At 51.3% G+C, this 14,559-nt stretch overlaps 2 protein-coding genes across 8 annotated transcripts in view; both read right to left on the bottom strand.

Annotated features, from left to right (window-relative positions):
- Positions 1-380: 380 nt before the first annotated feature.
- Positions 381-13,042, bottom strand: snapc4 (small nuclear RNA activating complex, polypeptide 4). Of its 6 annotated transcripts, none has more exons than XM_084025497.1 (22): positions 12,597-13,041; positions 12,297-12,410; positions 12,171-12,214; positions 11,936-12,032; positions 11,789-11,814; positions 11,566-11,688; positions 11,360-11,500; positions 9,825-9,909; positions 9,631-9,712; positions 9,258-9,359; positions 8,071-8,143; positions 7,389-7,553; positions 7,072-7,222; positions 6,884-6,990; positions 6,636-6,730; positions 6,432-6,526; positions 6,212-6,315; positions 4,189-5,940; positions 3,352-3,975; positions 1,802-2,648; positions 1,416-1,684; positions 381-1,229 (listed from the first exon to the last, which is right to left on the bottom strand). In XM_084025497.1, exons 2-22 carry the CDS (start codon positions 12,406-12,408, stop codon positions 1,065-1,067), a joined length of 5,259 nt encoding a protein of 1,752 aa, XP_083881623.1. In that variant the 5' UTR covers positions 12,409-12,410; positions 12,597-13,041; the 3' UTR covers positions 381-1,064. The 6 variants fall into 6 exon arrangements, with proteins under 6 accessions (XP_083881623.1, XP_083881622.1, XP_083881626.1 ...); XM_084025496.1 differs by having other exon boundaries at positions 12,620-13,041; XM_084025500.1 differs by having other exon boundaries at positions 11,360-11,497; positions 12,620-13,041.
- Positions 13,043-13,737: 695 nt separating this feature from the next.
- The window catches only part of pomt1 (protein-O-mannosyltransferase 1), a 16,766-nt gene continuing 15,944 nt past the window's right edge, over positions 13,738-14,559 (bottom strand). For both annotated transcript variants that reach the window (XM_084025510.1, XM_084025511.1), the window contains one exon: positions 13,738-14,168. In XM_084025510.1, the coding sequence (XP_083881636.1) occupies positions 13,994-14,168 (175 nt within the window). In that variant the 3' untranslated portion in view covers positions 13,738-13,993. The remainder of the gene's footprint in view (positions 14,169-14,559) is intronic.

Here is a 14,559-nt window from a genome sequence, read left to right as displayed (position 1 = left end):
TCTTAAAGTATTAGAACTGATAACATGAGCAGTGTCTTAATATTTCTATACAAATAGACGATGATTTATATTTGTAGATAAACATGTTGAGAATGAGAACCGGTCCCTTGTTTCCTTCGGAGATAAAGAGGAAGCAGTGACGGATTAGAGAAGTCCCAGGAGGAAACAGGAAGTGATGTCGCAGCACGGATTCCTGGACGTTTCACCAAGAACACGCGTTGAACAGAGAACGTCCCAGAAACAAACAGGAAGTGATGCGATTCACCTCCCAGTCCTCAACGGTACACCCAGTACACTGTCCACCAATCCACAAGAGTCCACAATAACACAGTCCAGGTCTCACGAAGTCCTGGTTCTCACAGACACACATAGGCGTGCACTCTCAAAAACTTTGTCTTTATTTCAAAATAATCAGCTCATAATTAATAAACAGAAAACACAAAATAACCAAAAATATATTTCAGTGCAATTCGAGGTTCCTGAACAGAGCTCCTTCGCCATCTTTGTTGGTGCATTTAAGAACAGTCGATGTTTGAGAACCAGCTGATCTAGGAGCTCCGTCATCACAACATCTGGCCAAACTCACCTCTGAAATATCAGATTGTCCTTGAATGCAACAGTTAACACTCAGATGTTTGACTTTAGAAAGACAAACTGAACTGACTTTCACCACCTAAACTGGAAAGTGACTTTAAAAAAAATCTATAATTTATTTTTTTAACTTCAACTTGTATGACAAGGATATTAATTCAGCCTGGTCTCACTGGTCCGGTCGGGTCTCACTGGTCCGGTCTGGTCTCACTGGTCTGGTGTGGTCTCACTGGTCCGGTCTGGTCTCACTGGTCCGGTCTGGTCCCACTGGTCTGGTCTCACTGGTCCGGTCTGGTCTCACTGGTCCGGTCTGGTCTGGTCTCACTGGTCCGGTCGGGTCTCACTGGTCTGGTGTGGTCTCACTGGTCCGGTCTGGTCTCACTGGTCCGGTCTGGTCCCACTGGTCTGGTCTGGTCTCACTGGTCCGGTCGGGTCTCACTGGTCCGGTCTGGTCCCACTGGTCTGGTCTGGTCTCACTGGTCCGGTCGGGTCTCACTGGTCCGGTCTGGTCTCACTGGTCTGGTCTGGTCGGGTCTCACTGGTCTGGTCTCTACAGGTTCCGGTCCAGATGTCTTGCCGTTTATTCCTGAGAAGTGATTGGCTGAAGCTCCCGATGGATCACACAGCAGCAAAGATCTCTGGAGATGAATCGATACATTTCAATTCAATTTCAAATATAATTCATTTGTTCATTTAGTTGTTTAATCAACTCTTATATAATCTTTAAATATACTCAATGTTTTTTATGTCAATAAAGACATTCTCAAAATGTCTTTTTTTCAAGAGACATGACTGTTTCATGTCACTTTTGTACCTGAACTCACCTCGGCTTTCCTCCGCCTCCCCCTCTCTTTGATCTTCTTCAGCTCCTCCTCTTCCTCCTCCTCCTCCTCATTGGCTGGCTGGGCCACAGTCTTCTCTCTTATTGGCTGCACAGTGGCCAGGAGGGCGGGGAGCGTGAAGCAGGACAGGAAGCGGGCCTTCAGCAGCTGGTAGGCTGGGTTACCTGAGAAACGCTCCGCCACCAGCTGACGTATCACCAACAGGAGCTCCTCCTCCAGCTCCTCCTCCTGCAGGAGGCTGGCAAAGGGAGCTGGAGAGGGATGAAACAAACATTTACCAACACCCGGGATTTAACGTGCAACGGGATGTGTTGATTATTGCCGACATTACTGGTTCATGTTTTCCTTCTGGGCCCTGCAGGACTCACCTGTGCTTCCTGCTGTGCACTGTGGCGGTCCGAGGTCTGAGGTTGAGTCTGGCAGGTCCGGATGCTGACTGGATGCTGTCTCTGTGCTGCTGTTGGGTCCAGGTCTGTTTGGGGGGCAGCGGGGTTCAGATCCTCTACTCAGCAGCTGCAGGGATGTCCTGACCAGAGACCTTCTGGACTGGAGCAGGACTCGGAGCATGCTCAGAGTGCTGATGAAGGGCGGCATGTAGGGAAGTGACATATCCACTCCAGGTACCGCCACCCCTCCCTGACCGCTCAGCCAATCACACACCGCCACTTGGGGTTCCAGGAACATCAGTGAGGAGTCGAACTGCAGCGCCTCCCTCCTGAGGTGAGGAGGTGCCGCCGGATCCACCTGGTCCGTGGCATTATACGGCAAAGCAAGGTTGGACGAAGGCTGAGGGGGGTAGGGGGGCAGGGGGGAGGAGCCAGGGTTTGAAACAGGTTGCAGGAATAATGTGGGGGCAGGGTGCTTAGAGGTGCAGGTGGGCGGGGCCGGGAGAGGGCACGGCTGATTCAGAACAGTGGTTGGGGGTCGAGCTGCGATTGATTGTGGTCTCAGAGGGCTAGTGACAAGCTGACGTGGTGGAGCTGGGAGGTGGGCGCTAGGTACTAACGGCAGCTGCAGGCCTTGGAGCGGGGCTTGTGCCAGCTGTACGAGGCCACCAGGAGTCATGACAAACATTGACTGACCAGGAAGTAAACATAACCCGGGGTTGAGCTGAGTCATTGGCTGGTTCTGTACGACAACTTCCTGTTCAGGTCGAGATGTACGAGGGCGCTTCTTACAAGGAGAAGAAGAAGGTCTCTTCTTCTTGGCTTCATCCTGGAAACAGAAACACACAAGGATTCAGACCGTCTCCTGATATCCAATGACATAGTTCCTCTAGGGGGCCCAGGCCTCCAGCACCACTGCATAGAATCTCGGAGTTGCCTTTGATCAGAATATATCCTTCAACTCTGACATAAAACTATCTTCAAAGACGTAACATGTCCATTTTTTACTTCTAGACTAGATTATTCCTGATTGGCAGGCTGCTCCAATAAGTCTCTCAAGACTCTGCAGTTGATCTGTTGACTCCTGCAGCTTGTGTTCTGACAAGAACTGCCCTTAAAATCTAGCGTAGAATTTGGTTCCTAAAGTCCAATGGGAACTGAGTTTTCAGCTATCAGGTTCCAGATCCCTCCCCACATTTAAGGCTTTCCTCTCTGATAAAGTTCATACTTAGGGCTGGCCTAGGCTCGTCTTGGACCAGCCCTTAGTTAAGTTGCTATAGGCCTAGACTGGGAGAAGACTAAACTCCTCCCTCCTCCTTTCCTATCCTTCATGTCCCTTAATTGTATTTTCTCTCCTCTCAGGTTTCCATGGTTACACCTGGATCGTGGTTGTAACACTGTTGTGGACTAGCCCGACACCTTCTGCCACTATTATTACAAGGTCAAGGTTTCTATTAGTTATCATGCTACCATTTCTTTTATGCAAGAGGAGGTGACAGACAGGAGAACCAGTTCAACCAGACACATCTTACCTTTGCCTTAGTGGCTTCCTGAAGAGCTCTGGCTCTTTGAGTCGGGGTCCGGACCCTCTTGGCTTCCTGGATCACACCCGTTTCTGAGCCGCCCACACACCGATCAGACTGACTGCTCACCACGTTTGGCTGCTCCACCCTCCTCCTTCTAGGTTTCCTTCTGCTGGCCAGTGTTTTGGGATTGTTTTTGATGGGGGACAAATCATGTATTGGTTGAACTGAGTTTGAGCCTCGTTGACTTGGGTGAAGATTTAAAATTGTGTAGTTATGATCATTGAAGAAAGGAGCTGGTAGGTTTGAAGTAGAGAATGCAGGGGGCCGATTGGTGGTTATGGAGGGGGGCGGGGCTAAACTGATGTTCAGAGTTGAGGACACGCTCCTATCAGAGCAGGCAGATGTGGCATCCAGTCTGAGAGGAGCAGGAGGAAGGGTAGTCTTGGTCAGAGGAGAGTAGGCAACCTCCGCAGGATGAGGTGTTTGAGGGGCTGTTGGGGGTGTGGTCAGGGAGGAGGGAGGGGTCTGGGGTACCAGCTCGAGAGGAGCAGTGACCTCCTGAGAAGAAACAGGGATGACTGCCTGCATTCTCTTTCGTGGAGACGAAGCAGCTTTCTTCTTGGAAACAGCCTGGAAAGAACCAGAGACCAATGACATTATGTTATGCGAGTATGACAAGCTGAAAGTTCTAAACTCTAAGGTGGCCTTCAGAGGACCATCAAAGGCCAGGTTAGGGGAAACTCATTTAGATCCATGATTCAATTCATTTGAATGACATATTGGGCAGTTTTCAAAAAGAAACTTATGAATCACCTCATGAGGATCTTGTGAGAAGGCAGTTACCTTGGCCTCACTGGCTTCCTGCAGAGCTTTGGCCTTCCGACTCGGCTTCCGAATCCTCCTTCCGTCTTGGATCACACTGACACTTGCCCCGTCCACACCTGTACATGCTCCAACCACACCATTACTTTCCCCGCTCTGAGCAGCAGCTTCCTGATCCTCTATCACCTCTCGGCCCTTCCATTTGGGTGGACTTAAGATGCTAGATGGACCGGAGGTAGGACCAGACTTGGTGGGTCCAATGACAGGGCTGCTGGAGGTGGAGGGAGCAGCATGCTGACTGGGTGGCTTAGAGCCAGTAGAAACCTGCTGGTGAGGTGACGGGGGCAAAGACACAATCAGGTGTTGAGTAAAGGGTACAGCTTGTTGGCGGAAAGACTCAGAGCAGGTGGATGTGGTGTTCAGGGACACTGGGTGCATACAGACAGGAGGGACAGTCATTCTATGAGTATCAGGATGTGCAGGGAACGGAGAGGTGAGAACCCCCACAAGAGGAGGCCTTTGTGGAGCTGGAGGGGGGGTCAGGAGCTGGATGGAGGGAGCGCGAGGTTGAGGAATGAAGAGAGCCTGAGGCAACGATGTAGACGACATCCTTGAAAGCAGGTGAGGAGGGTCCTTGAGAAAAGAGCCTTTCTGAGAGGTGATCGATGGGGTGATCGACCGGGACCAAGGAGGAGGCCGAGGAGGAGGTTGCTGCAGCAGTAGGAGTTGCTGCAGGCCCACATGCAGTTGCAGTTGCTGGTTGCGTTGCTCTTGTAGAGCCTGAAGCTGCTTCAGGATCAATTTGTGTTGCTGGTCCAATACCTGCTGCTCCTCTTTCATGGCTTTCCTCTGCTGCAGGATTCCGGCGACGGTTTTGGACCGGACAGACGAAGGAGCCGGAGGTGGTGGTGGTGGAGCAAGTACCACCACCTTGTTCCTCCTCTGCTCTATCATCCCCTTACAGCCCATGGTATCCAGGTTCATGGTCTGGAGGAAGAGCAGGAAAAAGGGGGTTGAGGGGAGCCGGCTCTTCTCTCCTTGCTCCCTTAGGGCATTGGCTGCCGTCACCTTGTTTTTGGTTGGGATCAGCAGGTTGCCGATCCACGGCGTCACCGCGGCCTGCAGCTCGTAGCTCCGCCCTATGTCCATCACTCCGCCCAGAGGGTTGTCGGTCTGGACCATCCGTCGGGTGCCAGAGACCCGGTTGTTGAACTTGTCTGCCTGGTGGTGCAGGTAGGCTCGGAGCTGGTCAGGTGACACCATCATCATGGTGCTGCTGCTGTGGTTCTCCTCCCAAAGGAGCTCTCTGGGATTTGGTCCCAGGATCACGGAGCGTCCAAACTCGCCCAGGATGGTTGACCGGACAGGAAACTGATTGCGGGCAACTCCAGAGGAAGGCAACTCCACCGGGCTAAACCTCAGGGAGGGGAAACATTGTGTTTTTTCTCGTGGAATCCACTCCTGTATGGGGGGAGGGATGTAGTCCTCCTCCTTCTCCACCTCCTCCTGAACCCTCTCCACCTCCTTCTCAACCCTCTCCACCTCCACTACCTCCATCTTTATCTTCATCTTCCCCTCTTCATCACTGTCCATATACTCCACCACCATCCCATCATCCTCGCTGCTCTCTTCCTCCTTCACTTTCATCACTCGTCTCCTGATCGTCTTCTTGGTTGGCTCAGCCTTCGTCATCTTCATGGTCTTCGTCGTAGTCTTCGTCGTCTTCTTCTCTCCTCCACTACTCATTGCAGGTTTCTTAGTTTTCTTCTCTTTCTATGGACAGAAACAGAGTTGACTATATATGGTATGAACCCAGACACAGTATTACTTGGATGTCGAAACAGAACAAATAGAAACCATCAGATCTCTCTTTATGCTGATGACGCCCCTAATTTATGTTATTTGTATGACGGGATCGTCACCACATTAATACGCTTTTACAGGTTAATAATGCTGAACATTTCACACCTCATCAGTGTTTCCTGGAACCAGACATTTTATGTGGTCAACAAAAGGGAGACCACTATAGACCAGTAGAGTGTACCTTAGCCTGTGGAGGTCCTGCTGCTCGGCTCACTTTCCTCCACTCTCTCAGACACTGAGCGTCGTGGCGGTCAGGAATCTCTGCAGCGATCTTTGCCCACCGACCTGAAACACACACACACTTTGATATTAAATACAGAAGGACCAACACACTGTAGACCTGCAGTACTGTAGTATTGTATTGTGTGTATTGTGTAGTGTGTATTGTGTGTGTGTCTCACCGACTCCATGTTTCTCCACCAGCAGCAGCAGCAGCTCTCTCTCCTGCTCGTCGAATGCTCCTCTCTTGGTCCCTGCCTTCAGACAGTCATAATACCTGAGGACACACACAAGGTCACTTCCTGTCTGAGGACACACACACAAGGTCACTTCCTGTCTGAGGACACACACACAAGGTCACTTCCTGTCTGAGGACGCACACTCACCTGTCTCTGCAGCTGCAGTCGGTGCGTCCAGGAACCTGGAACCGGATCTTGCACCAGTCCTTCTCTCCAAACCGAGACACAGCCTGGAGCAGAAGCTGAGAGACAGACAGGAGGACAGGGATACAGGAAGACAAAGAGAGGAGAACAGACGGTAAAGACCTTTGCACACCGACTCTCAAACTTTCGTCTGTCAAGTTGAACTGTTATTCAGACCAGGTGTGTCCCGTCTAGGCCAAAACCCTGCCTACCTGGTCCTCCTCTTTGGTCCAATACCCTTTCTTCAGGCTTGGGTCCAAAACCTGGTTCCACCTATAGATCAGCTGAGGAGGGTCCCGACCCTCCATGAAGTAACTCACTGAGAGACAGACAGGGGTTAGTGACACACAGACAGACAGGTGTGATGTCACTTTGTGAGGTCATGGTGTGATGTCATTACTCTGCGTATAGGGGATGAAGTTTCCGATCCTCATCTTGTCCACAAGCTCTCTGAGCAGAGCGTCCTCCACGGGAGTCCACCCGCCACGCTTCAGCCGGTCGGACACGAACCGCTGGAAGGTCTGGAGACACATAAAGGCCGTCCTCCCCGTCTAAGAGACAGACAGGTCAGAGATACAGACAGGTTAGACATGAAACAGACAGGTCAGAGAGACAGACAGGTCAGAGACGAAACGCAGGAACATCTGGAGAGGCATGAAGGCCTTCCTCCCCGTCTGAGAGACAGACAGGTCAGAGAGACAGACACTTCCTCCTCACCCCCAGCTCCTCGGCGATGGTCTCCCAGTGTCTCTCTCCGTGTCTCCTGCTGATCTCCTTCAGCTGCTGCACCTCCTCTTTACTCCACGGAGTCTTACTGACGGACGGGTGGAGGAAGTTCTGCCAGAAACTACGGATGTCCTCTGCATCCCTCGTCCCTTCAAACTGAGGAGGAGACAGGAGGTGACAGGAGGAGACAGTAGGAGACAGGAAACAGGAGGAGACAGTAGGAGACAGGAGACAGTAGACAGGAGGAGACAGTAGGAGACAGGAGGAGACAGGTAACAGGAGGAGACAGGAGACAGGAGGAGACAGCAGACAGGAGGAGACAGTAGGAGACAGGAGGAGACAGTAGGAGACAGGAAACAGGAGGAGACAGGAGGAGACAGTAGACAGGAGGAGACAGTAGGCGACAGGAGACAGGAGGAGACAGGAAACAGGAGGAGACAGAAGATGGGAGGAAACAGGAGACAGGAGGAGACAGGAGACAGGAGGAGACAGTAGACAGGAGGAGACAGTAGGCGACAGGAGACAGGAGGAGACAGGAAACAGGAGGAGACAGGAAACAGGAGGAGACAGAAGATGGGAGGAAACAGGAGACAGGGAGAGACAGGAGGAGACGTGGTCCCCGTCAGCCAGGTGGTCTACAGCAGCCGTGTGATTGGTGGATTTTTCTACTCACATCAATGTTGGAGATCTTCTGCCAGTCATGTTCATCGTACCGATCACCCAGCAGATCCTCGTCCTTCCTCCCTCTGACCAATCAGAGACGAGCATGACACACACACTCTGAGGGCTTCCTGTCTCACTGCTGACACCTGACTTCCTGTCTCACTGCTGACACCTGCCTTCCTGTCTCACCTGCTGACACCTGACTTCCTGTCTCACCTGCTGATACCTGACTTCCTGTCTCACCTGCTGACTCCTGACTTCCTGTCTCACCTGCTGACACCTGACTTCCTGTCTCACCTGCTGACTCCTGACTTCCTGTCTGACTGCTGACACCTGACTTCCTGTCTCACCTCCTGACTTCCTGTCTCATTGCTGACACCTGACTTCCTGTCTCACCTGCTGACACCTGACTTCCTGTCTCACCTGCTGACACCTGACTTCCTGTCTCACCTGCTGATACCTGACTTCCTGTCTCACCTGCTGACTCCTGACTTCCTGTCTCACCTGCTGACACCTGACTTCCTGTCTCACCTGCTGACTCCTGACTTCCTGTCTGACTGCTGACACCTGACTTCCTGTCTCACCTCCTGACTTCCTGTCTCATTGCTGACACCTGACTTCCTGTCTCACCTGCTGACACCTGCCTTCCTGTCTCACCTGCTGACACCTGACTTCCTGTCTCACCTGCTGACACCTGACTTCCTGTCTCACCTGCTGACTCCTGACTTCCTGTCTCACCTGCTGACACCTGACTTCCTGTCTCACCTGCTGACTCCTGACTTCCTGTCTGACTGCTGACACCTGACTTCCTGTCTCACCTCCTGACTTCCTGTCTCATTGCTGACACCTGACTTCCTGTCTCACCTGCTGATACCTGACTTCCTGTCTCACCTGCTGACACCTGACTTCCTGTCTCACCTGCTGACTCCTGACTTCCTGTCTCACCTGCTGACACCTGACTTCCTGTCTCACCTACTGATACCTGACTTCCTGTCTCACCTGCTGACACCTGACTTCCTGTCTCACCTGCTGACTCCTGACTTCCTGTCTCACCTGCTGACTCCTGACTTCCTGTCTCACTGCTGACACCTGACTTCCTGTCTCACCTCCTGACTTCCTGTCTCACTGCTGACTCCTGACTTCCTGTCTCACCTGCTGACCAGGACTCACTGATAGAGGACAGACAGTGAGACGTACCTGAGCCGGTTGATGTCTCTCTCCAGACCGTCTATCTGCTGTCGGAGCTGCTGCCTGTCTGTCTCTGCTGCTCTGGCCAGCTTCTGGCTCAGGTAGTCCACCCTGAGACAGAGGGAGAGACAGGTCATTAAAAACACCTACGTAGGCCGACAGTCACAAACACTTCAGGTGTGTTCACATGGTTGGTCTCTATGTGGAGGGAAGCCCCGCCTCCTCTCCCGTGCTAAACCCAACTCCTCTCCGGTGATGACCCTGAGGTCAAACTCCCACGGTTTGCGTTTGGTGTGAACACACCTTTTCCATCCGGTGTGGGCGGGGCTTAACCAGCATGATGATAAGTATCATAAGAAGTATAATAATGATGTCATGTTACATGGAGAGTTTGGGTTGGACGAGTCTCTTCAAAGTGTCTCTGGTTACCGAGTGGAACAACAGAGTCTTCTGCCAGCTCTCCCCTGAACAGACAGACAGGCAGACAGACAGGAAGACACATCATGAGTTAAATAGAGGTGGTGTGATTGTGTCGCTAATCAATAACATGTCGTGTTTGATTGGTTTCATTCTTACATCGTTTTACTTTCAGTTTCTTGTCGTCCAGGCAACCGGTCATCCTGCTGGCCTTCTCCTTCGTCTCCTCATTGGCTGGAGGACCCTGGAGACGGACAGATACAGCCTCTCATTGGTCAGAAGGAAGACACCGCTCACACTTACAGTCCAATGCGTACGGGGCTAAACCGGTTTATCCTCCTTCCTCCCTTACTGCCGATGACTTTGCAACTTACTTTACCAAGAAAGTAAATGACATCAGCTCCTCATTCGCTCCTATTCCCTCCCAGAAGACATCTCCCCCAACTCTCAACTCGGATGGTCTTACCATCTTTACCCCCCTCACCTCTGAAGACGTTCACGCACTTGTTACATCTAACCGTGCCACCACCTGCTCCCTCGACCCGATTCCCTCCTCTCTTCACCAAGACATCTCACACGACATCTTGCCATTCCTCACCACCCTGATCAACTCCTCCCTCACCTCAGGTGTCATTCCAGCGGATTTTAAGACGGCTACCGTGAAGCCTCTCCTTAAAAACCCCACCCTAGACGCTACTGACATCCAAAGCTACAGACCTGTATCTCTTCTTTCATTCCTCTCTAAAACCTTGGAGCACGCCTTACGATACGATACGACCCCCCTCCTCCGTGACCTCCACTGGCTCCCTGTTGCAGCACGCATCCAATTCAAGACGATGACACTGGCCTTCAGGGCCATCAATGGAACGGCACCCATCTACCTTCAAACACTGGTCAAACCTCATGCCCCGAAGCGAGCACTTGGTTCCTCTACTTCAGCTGGCCGGCTGGTACCACCATCGCTGAAATCAAACAAATGTCGCTCAGCAAAGTCCAGACTCTTCTCTGTTCTGGTCCTCAGTGGTGGAACGAACTCCCGACTAATGTCAGGACAGCAGAGCCACTGCCATCTCAAGAAAAAGGCTCAAGACTCACCTGTTCAGACCTCACCTCGACTCTGCATAGCATGACCCACTAACACACCCCCCCCCCCCAAAAAAAACCCCTTACCTATAGCACTGTTGTTCTTAAGGTATGTTTTGCTGAACAGCTACTACTTTACTCAGATGAGGAACAAACACGTGTTCTATTTTTAGCTCTTACTTTATCGGCAATGATATGTTGTGGTTTCTTTGTTTCCTTCTTTTGACAAATGTACTTATGACACGTTCTGGAGACGTTCTGGAGACGTTCTCTGTGATCAAGTGGAATCTTCTGTTTAAAAAGGCTGAATGTTTCACTCGGAGCGGCTGCTGTGGGAAGTGCGTCACCTAGTGGTTAAAGTCAGTATACCGGTCCGGCGTTCGGCTTAGGACCAGACCGGTTTGAAAATGTTTAAACCGGCCCAAGCCTACTTAGGGACGGCTCAGATTTGTACTGGACCAGCTCTTAGTAACTTGGTAGTAACTACTGTTAATACTACTACTACTGTTAATATTAGTAGTAATATTAACATTAGTAGTAGTAGTATAAGTAACAGCTAAGTTAAATTGACTGTGCATGTGTCTGTCTGTCTCCCTGCCTGTCTGTCTTACCAGTCCCGTCAGTTTGTCCTTGAAGTACGGTTTGAGGAAGCGGCCGAGGTACATGTTGATTGGCTGCTGGCAGGAAGAGGGAGCAGGCCTTTCCCGAGGAGACTCTTTGATTGGTCCAGACAGCTGAGACACTAGCTCCTTCTGCAGAGACATGTGAATGAGTAACAGTACTGACCCGCTGTCTGTGGTTATGGTTCAGTACTGACCTGCTGTCTGTGGTTTTGTGTCAGTAGTATCTCCAGCTGGTCCAGGGTCTCTTGAACCACCTGCTGGTAGACGAGGTTCATCTGAAGACATGAGTCGGCTGATGGGGACAGACCCAGCTCACTCTGAAGACAGACAGACAGTCAGACAGACAGACAGACAGACAGACAGACAGACAGACAGACAGACAGAACTGACTGTGGACGATGTAAAGATGTTACTGACCTCCTCACTACTGCTGTCGTCATCATCTGAGCAGAAACAGACAGAATAAGTCAGTTTCATCGTCACCTACAGACAGACAGACAGACAGACAGACAGACAGACAGACAGACACAGAGAGGACAGACCGACAGTCAGACAGACAAATACCTGACACGAGGATGGGACTGTGTTGTCCCAGGACTCCTTCTAAGTTCAGGATCTCATTCTGGATCTTCTCTCTCTGAGCCAACAGACCTGCTGCAGACTACACACACACACACACACACACACACACACACACACACACACACACACACACACACACACTATGAAATACTTATACTGCATCTGCACAGACGGAACTACAGACAATGCTGCCATGGAAACTGTGTGTGTGTGTTACCTGTCTCGCCTGGTCCTCAGAGTCCTCACCATCTGATTCATCATCTGACCAGAGACACGTGACCACTGTTAGACACACACACGGGCACACAGACACACACACACACACACACACACACAGACAGACCTGTCTCGCTGCTCAGCAGCTCCAATTCTGTGTGTGTTGCAGAGAGACTCTGTTCCAGCTGCTCCACCTGTCGCTGGATTCGGTCTCTCTCTGCTGACAGAGAGACAGACATGTCTACACACACACACACACACACACACACACACACACACACCCACACACACACACACACACACACACACACACACAGTTAGCTTGCTAATTCTACGTTCATGCTACACTGGTAACAGAAAAGTACAATTGTACTACTACTATGATTACTACTACTACTACTACTACTAGTTAGCCTGAGATGCTAACATTAGCATAGAACAGCAACCTGCCATAAGAACCTTCTGAGCTTCCGTCGCTGCTCCTCTAGCTCCGAGACTTCAGGCGTGTTTCTGTCCTCGCGTTGTGTTTGTCTCCGAGACTTCAGGCGTGTTTCTGTCCTCGCGTTGTCTTTGTCTCCGAGACTTCAGGCGTGTTTCTGTCCTCGCGTTGTCTTTGTCTCCGAGACTTCAGGCGTGTTTCTGTCCTCGCGTTGTGTTTGTCTCCGAGACTTCAGGCGTGTTTCTGTCCTCGCGTTGTCTTTGTCTCCGAGACTTCAGGCGTGTTTCCGTCTTTCTGCCTCCGCGCCGCGCAGAGCTCCAATCAACGTAGCGCTGTCGTTAGCATATTACCCAGCAGGCAGCGCGGCGGGACCGCTTGTCCCCGTCTCCCCGTTCAGACGGAGTTCCGGTTAGCGCACCGACAGACCGGCTCTTTCGTCCTTCGGTGAGCGGGACCACGTGTCTGTAGTTCAACACACACGCGCGCACGCGCGCACACACACACACACACACACACACACACACACACACACACACACACACACACACACACACACACAACGGCACATCAGCGGGTCCGCTCTTTATTTTCTTCCCCATGATTAACTTCCGGTCGTTCTGCTGTTTGGTTCCACCGTCGCGTTTCCGGTGTTGTCTGATCCAGGGTTGCAGTCGAATAGTCATAAAAACTTCGGTCCTAACTCCTTTTCCTAACTCCTATTCCTAACTCCTATTCCTAACTCCTAATCCTAACTCCTATTCCTAACTGCTGTTTGTTGTCAAAACTAAGAGCCAATCAGCTCATAGATGAGGCGAGAGCCAGGCGTTTCCCATCATCCCCGGGGCATGTAGTCGGTTGAGAGCAACTGCGGCACCTGGCTCTAAAAACTGCGGCTGCCTTGATCTCGTGAGACTATCTTTGGCCACGTGTTCATGACGTCAGAGCAGGCCGTGATCAAATTGGACACAAAACTACCCAGCATGCATTGCGCTGCGATCGATTCTGCGCAGGCCTGGCTCATCTCGAAGGAGCCTATTTTAAATGAAAAACAATTATCATGTCATCAAGCATCCTGTTCATCACCTCGAAAATAAAACCACTTTAAACATTTCAAAATAAAAGCACAGAGTTTCAGTTTGACCTTGCTTTATTTAAGCCAGAGCTTCACATCCTGGTTATATACAGTTATACTTCCTGTTTGAAACAGGAAGTAATGTGTGTGATCACAGGTCAAATTGAGACAGGCCCCCTCCTCCAGAGTCTTTGTGCATTGTGGGAGTAGTTTTGTCAGATCTTGATCACGGATTCAGTCCAGAATCAGGACCTCCAGGATCAGTCCACCTCACCCTGTCCCAGAGAAACAGCGTACCCGTCTGTCTGTCTGTCTAGCGGCGGCGGTACAGGATGTCCCAGGACTCTCTCCACTTGAGACCTTGCAGCTGATTGGCTGAGAGCTCGGGGCTGCCGTAGGTCAGAGGACATAACGTCCGATAGGACAGGAAAACAGATAGCAACATGGCCGACACGCAGACAGACAGGGCCCGGCGGTGTGTCGCTCTGCTGCAGAGAGACAGACAGACACATCTTATATAAACATGTAGATACAGGCATGTATAGCTTGTGTATGTACCTGAGCAGGTGTGTGTGTGTACCTGAGCAGGTGTGTGTGTGTGTGTCTGAGCAGGTGTGTGTGTGTCTGTACCTGAGCAGGTGTGTGTGTGTGTACCTGAGCAGGTGTGTGTGTGTGTACCTGAGCAGGTGTGTGTGTGTACCTGAGCAGGTGTGTGTGTGTGTGTGTCTGAGCAGGTGTGTGTGTGTGTCTGTACCTGAGCAGGTGTGTGTGTGTGTACCTGAGCAGGTGTGTGTGTGTGTACCTGAGCAGGTGTGTGTGTGTGTGTACCTGAGCAGGTGTGTGTGTGTGTGTGTGTGTACCTGAGCAGGTGAGTGTGTG

The sequence above is a fragment of the Eutrigla gurnardus genome (assembly GCF_963514095.1).
Source record: "Eutrigla gurnardus genome assembly, chromosome: 13".
NCBI lineage: Eukaryota > Metazoa > Chordata > Actinopteri > Perciformes > Triglidae > Eutrigla > Eutrigla gurnardus.
Note: the sequence above shows the minus strand (reverse complement) of the source record. Positions and strands in the feature narration are given on the sequence as shown.

Bases quoted from the DNA above. Each gene is read 5' to 3' on its own strand.
- snapc4 (XM_084025497.1), bottom strand. From the start codon at position 12,408: ATGTCTGTCTCTCTGTCAGCAGAGAGAGACCGAATCCAGCGACAGGTG. The intron at 11,815-11,935 runs GTATTTGTCTGT...GTTTCTGCTCAG, and splicing joins CAGTCCCATCCTCGTGTCAG to ATGATGACGACAGCAGTAGT. The intron at 11,501-11,565 runs GTCAGTACTGAA...ATGTCTCTGCAG, and splicing joins CACAAAACCACAGACAGCAG to AAGGAGCTAGTGTCTCAGCT.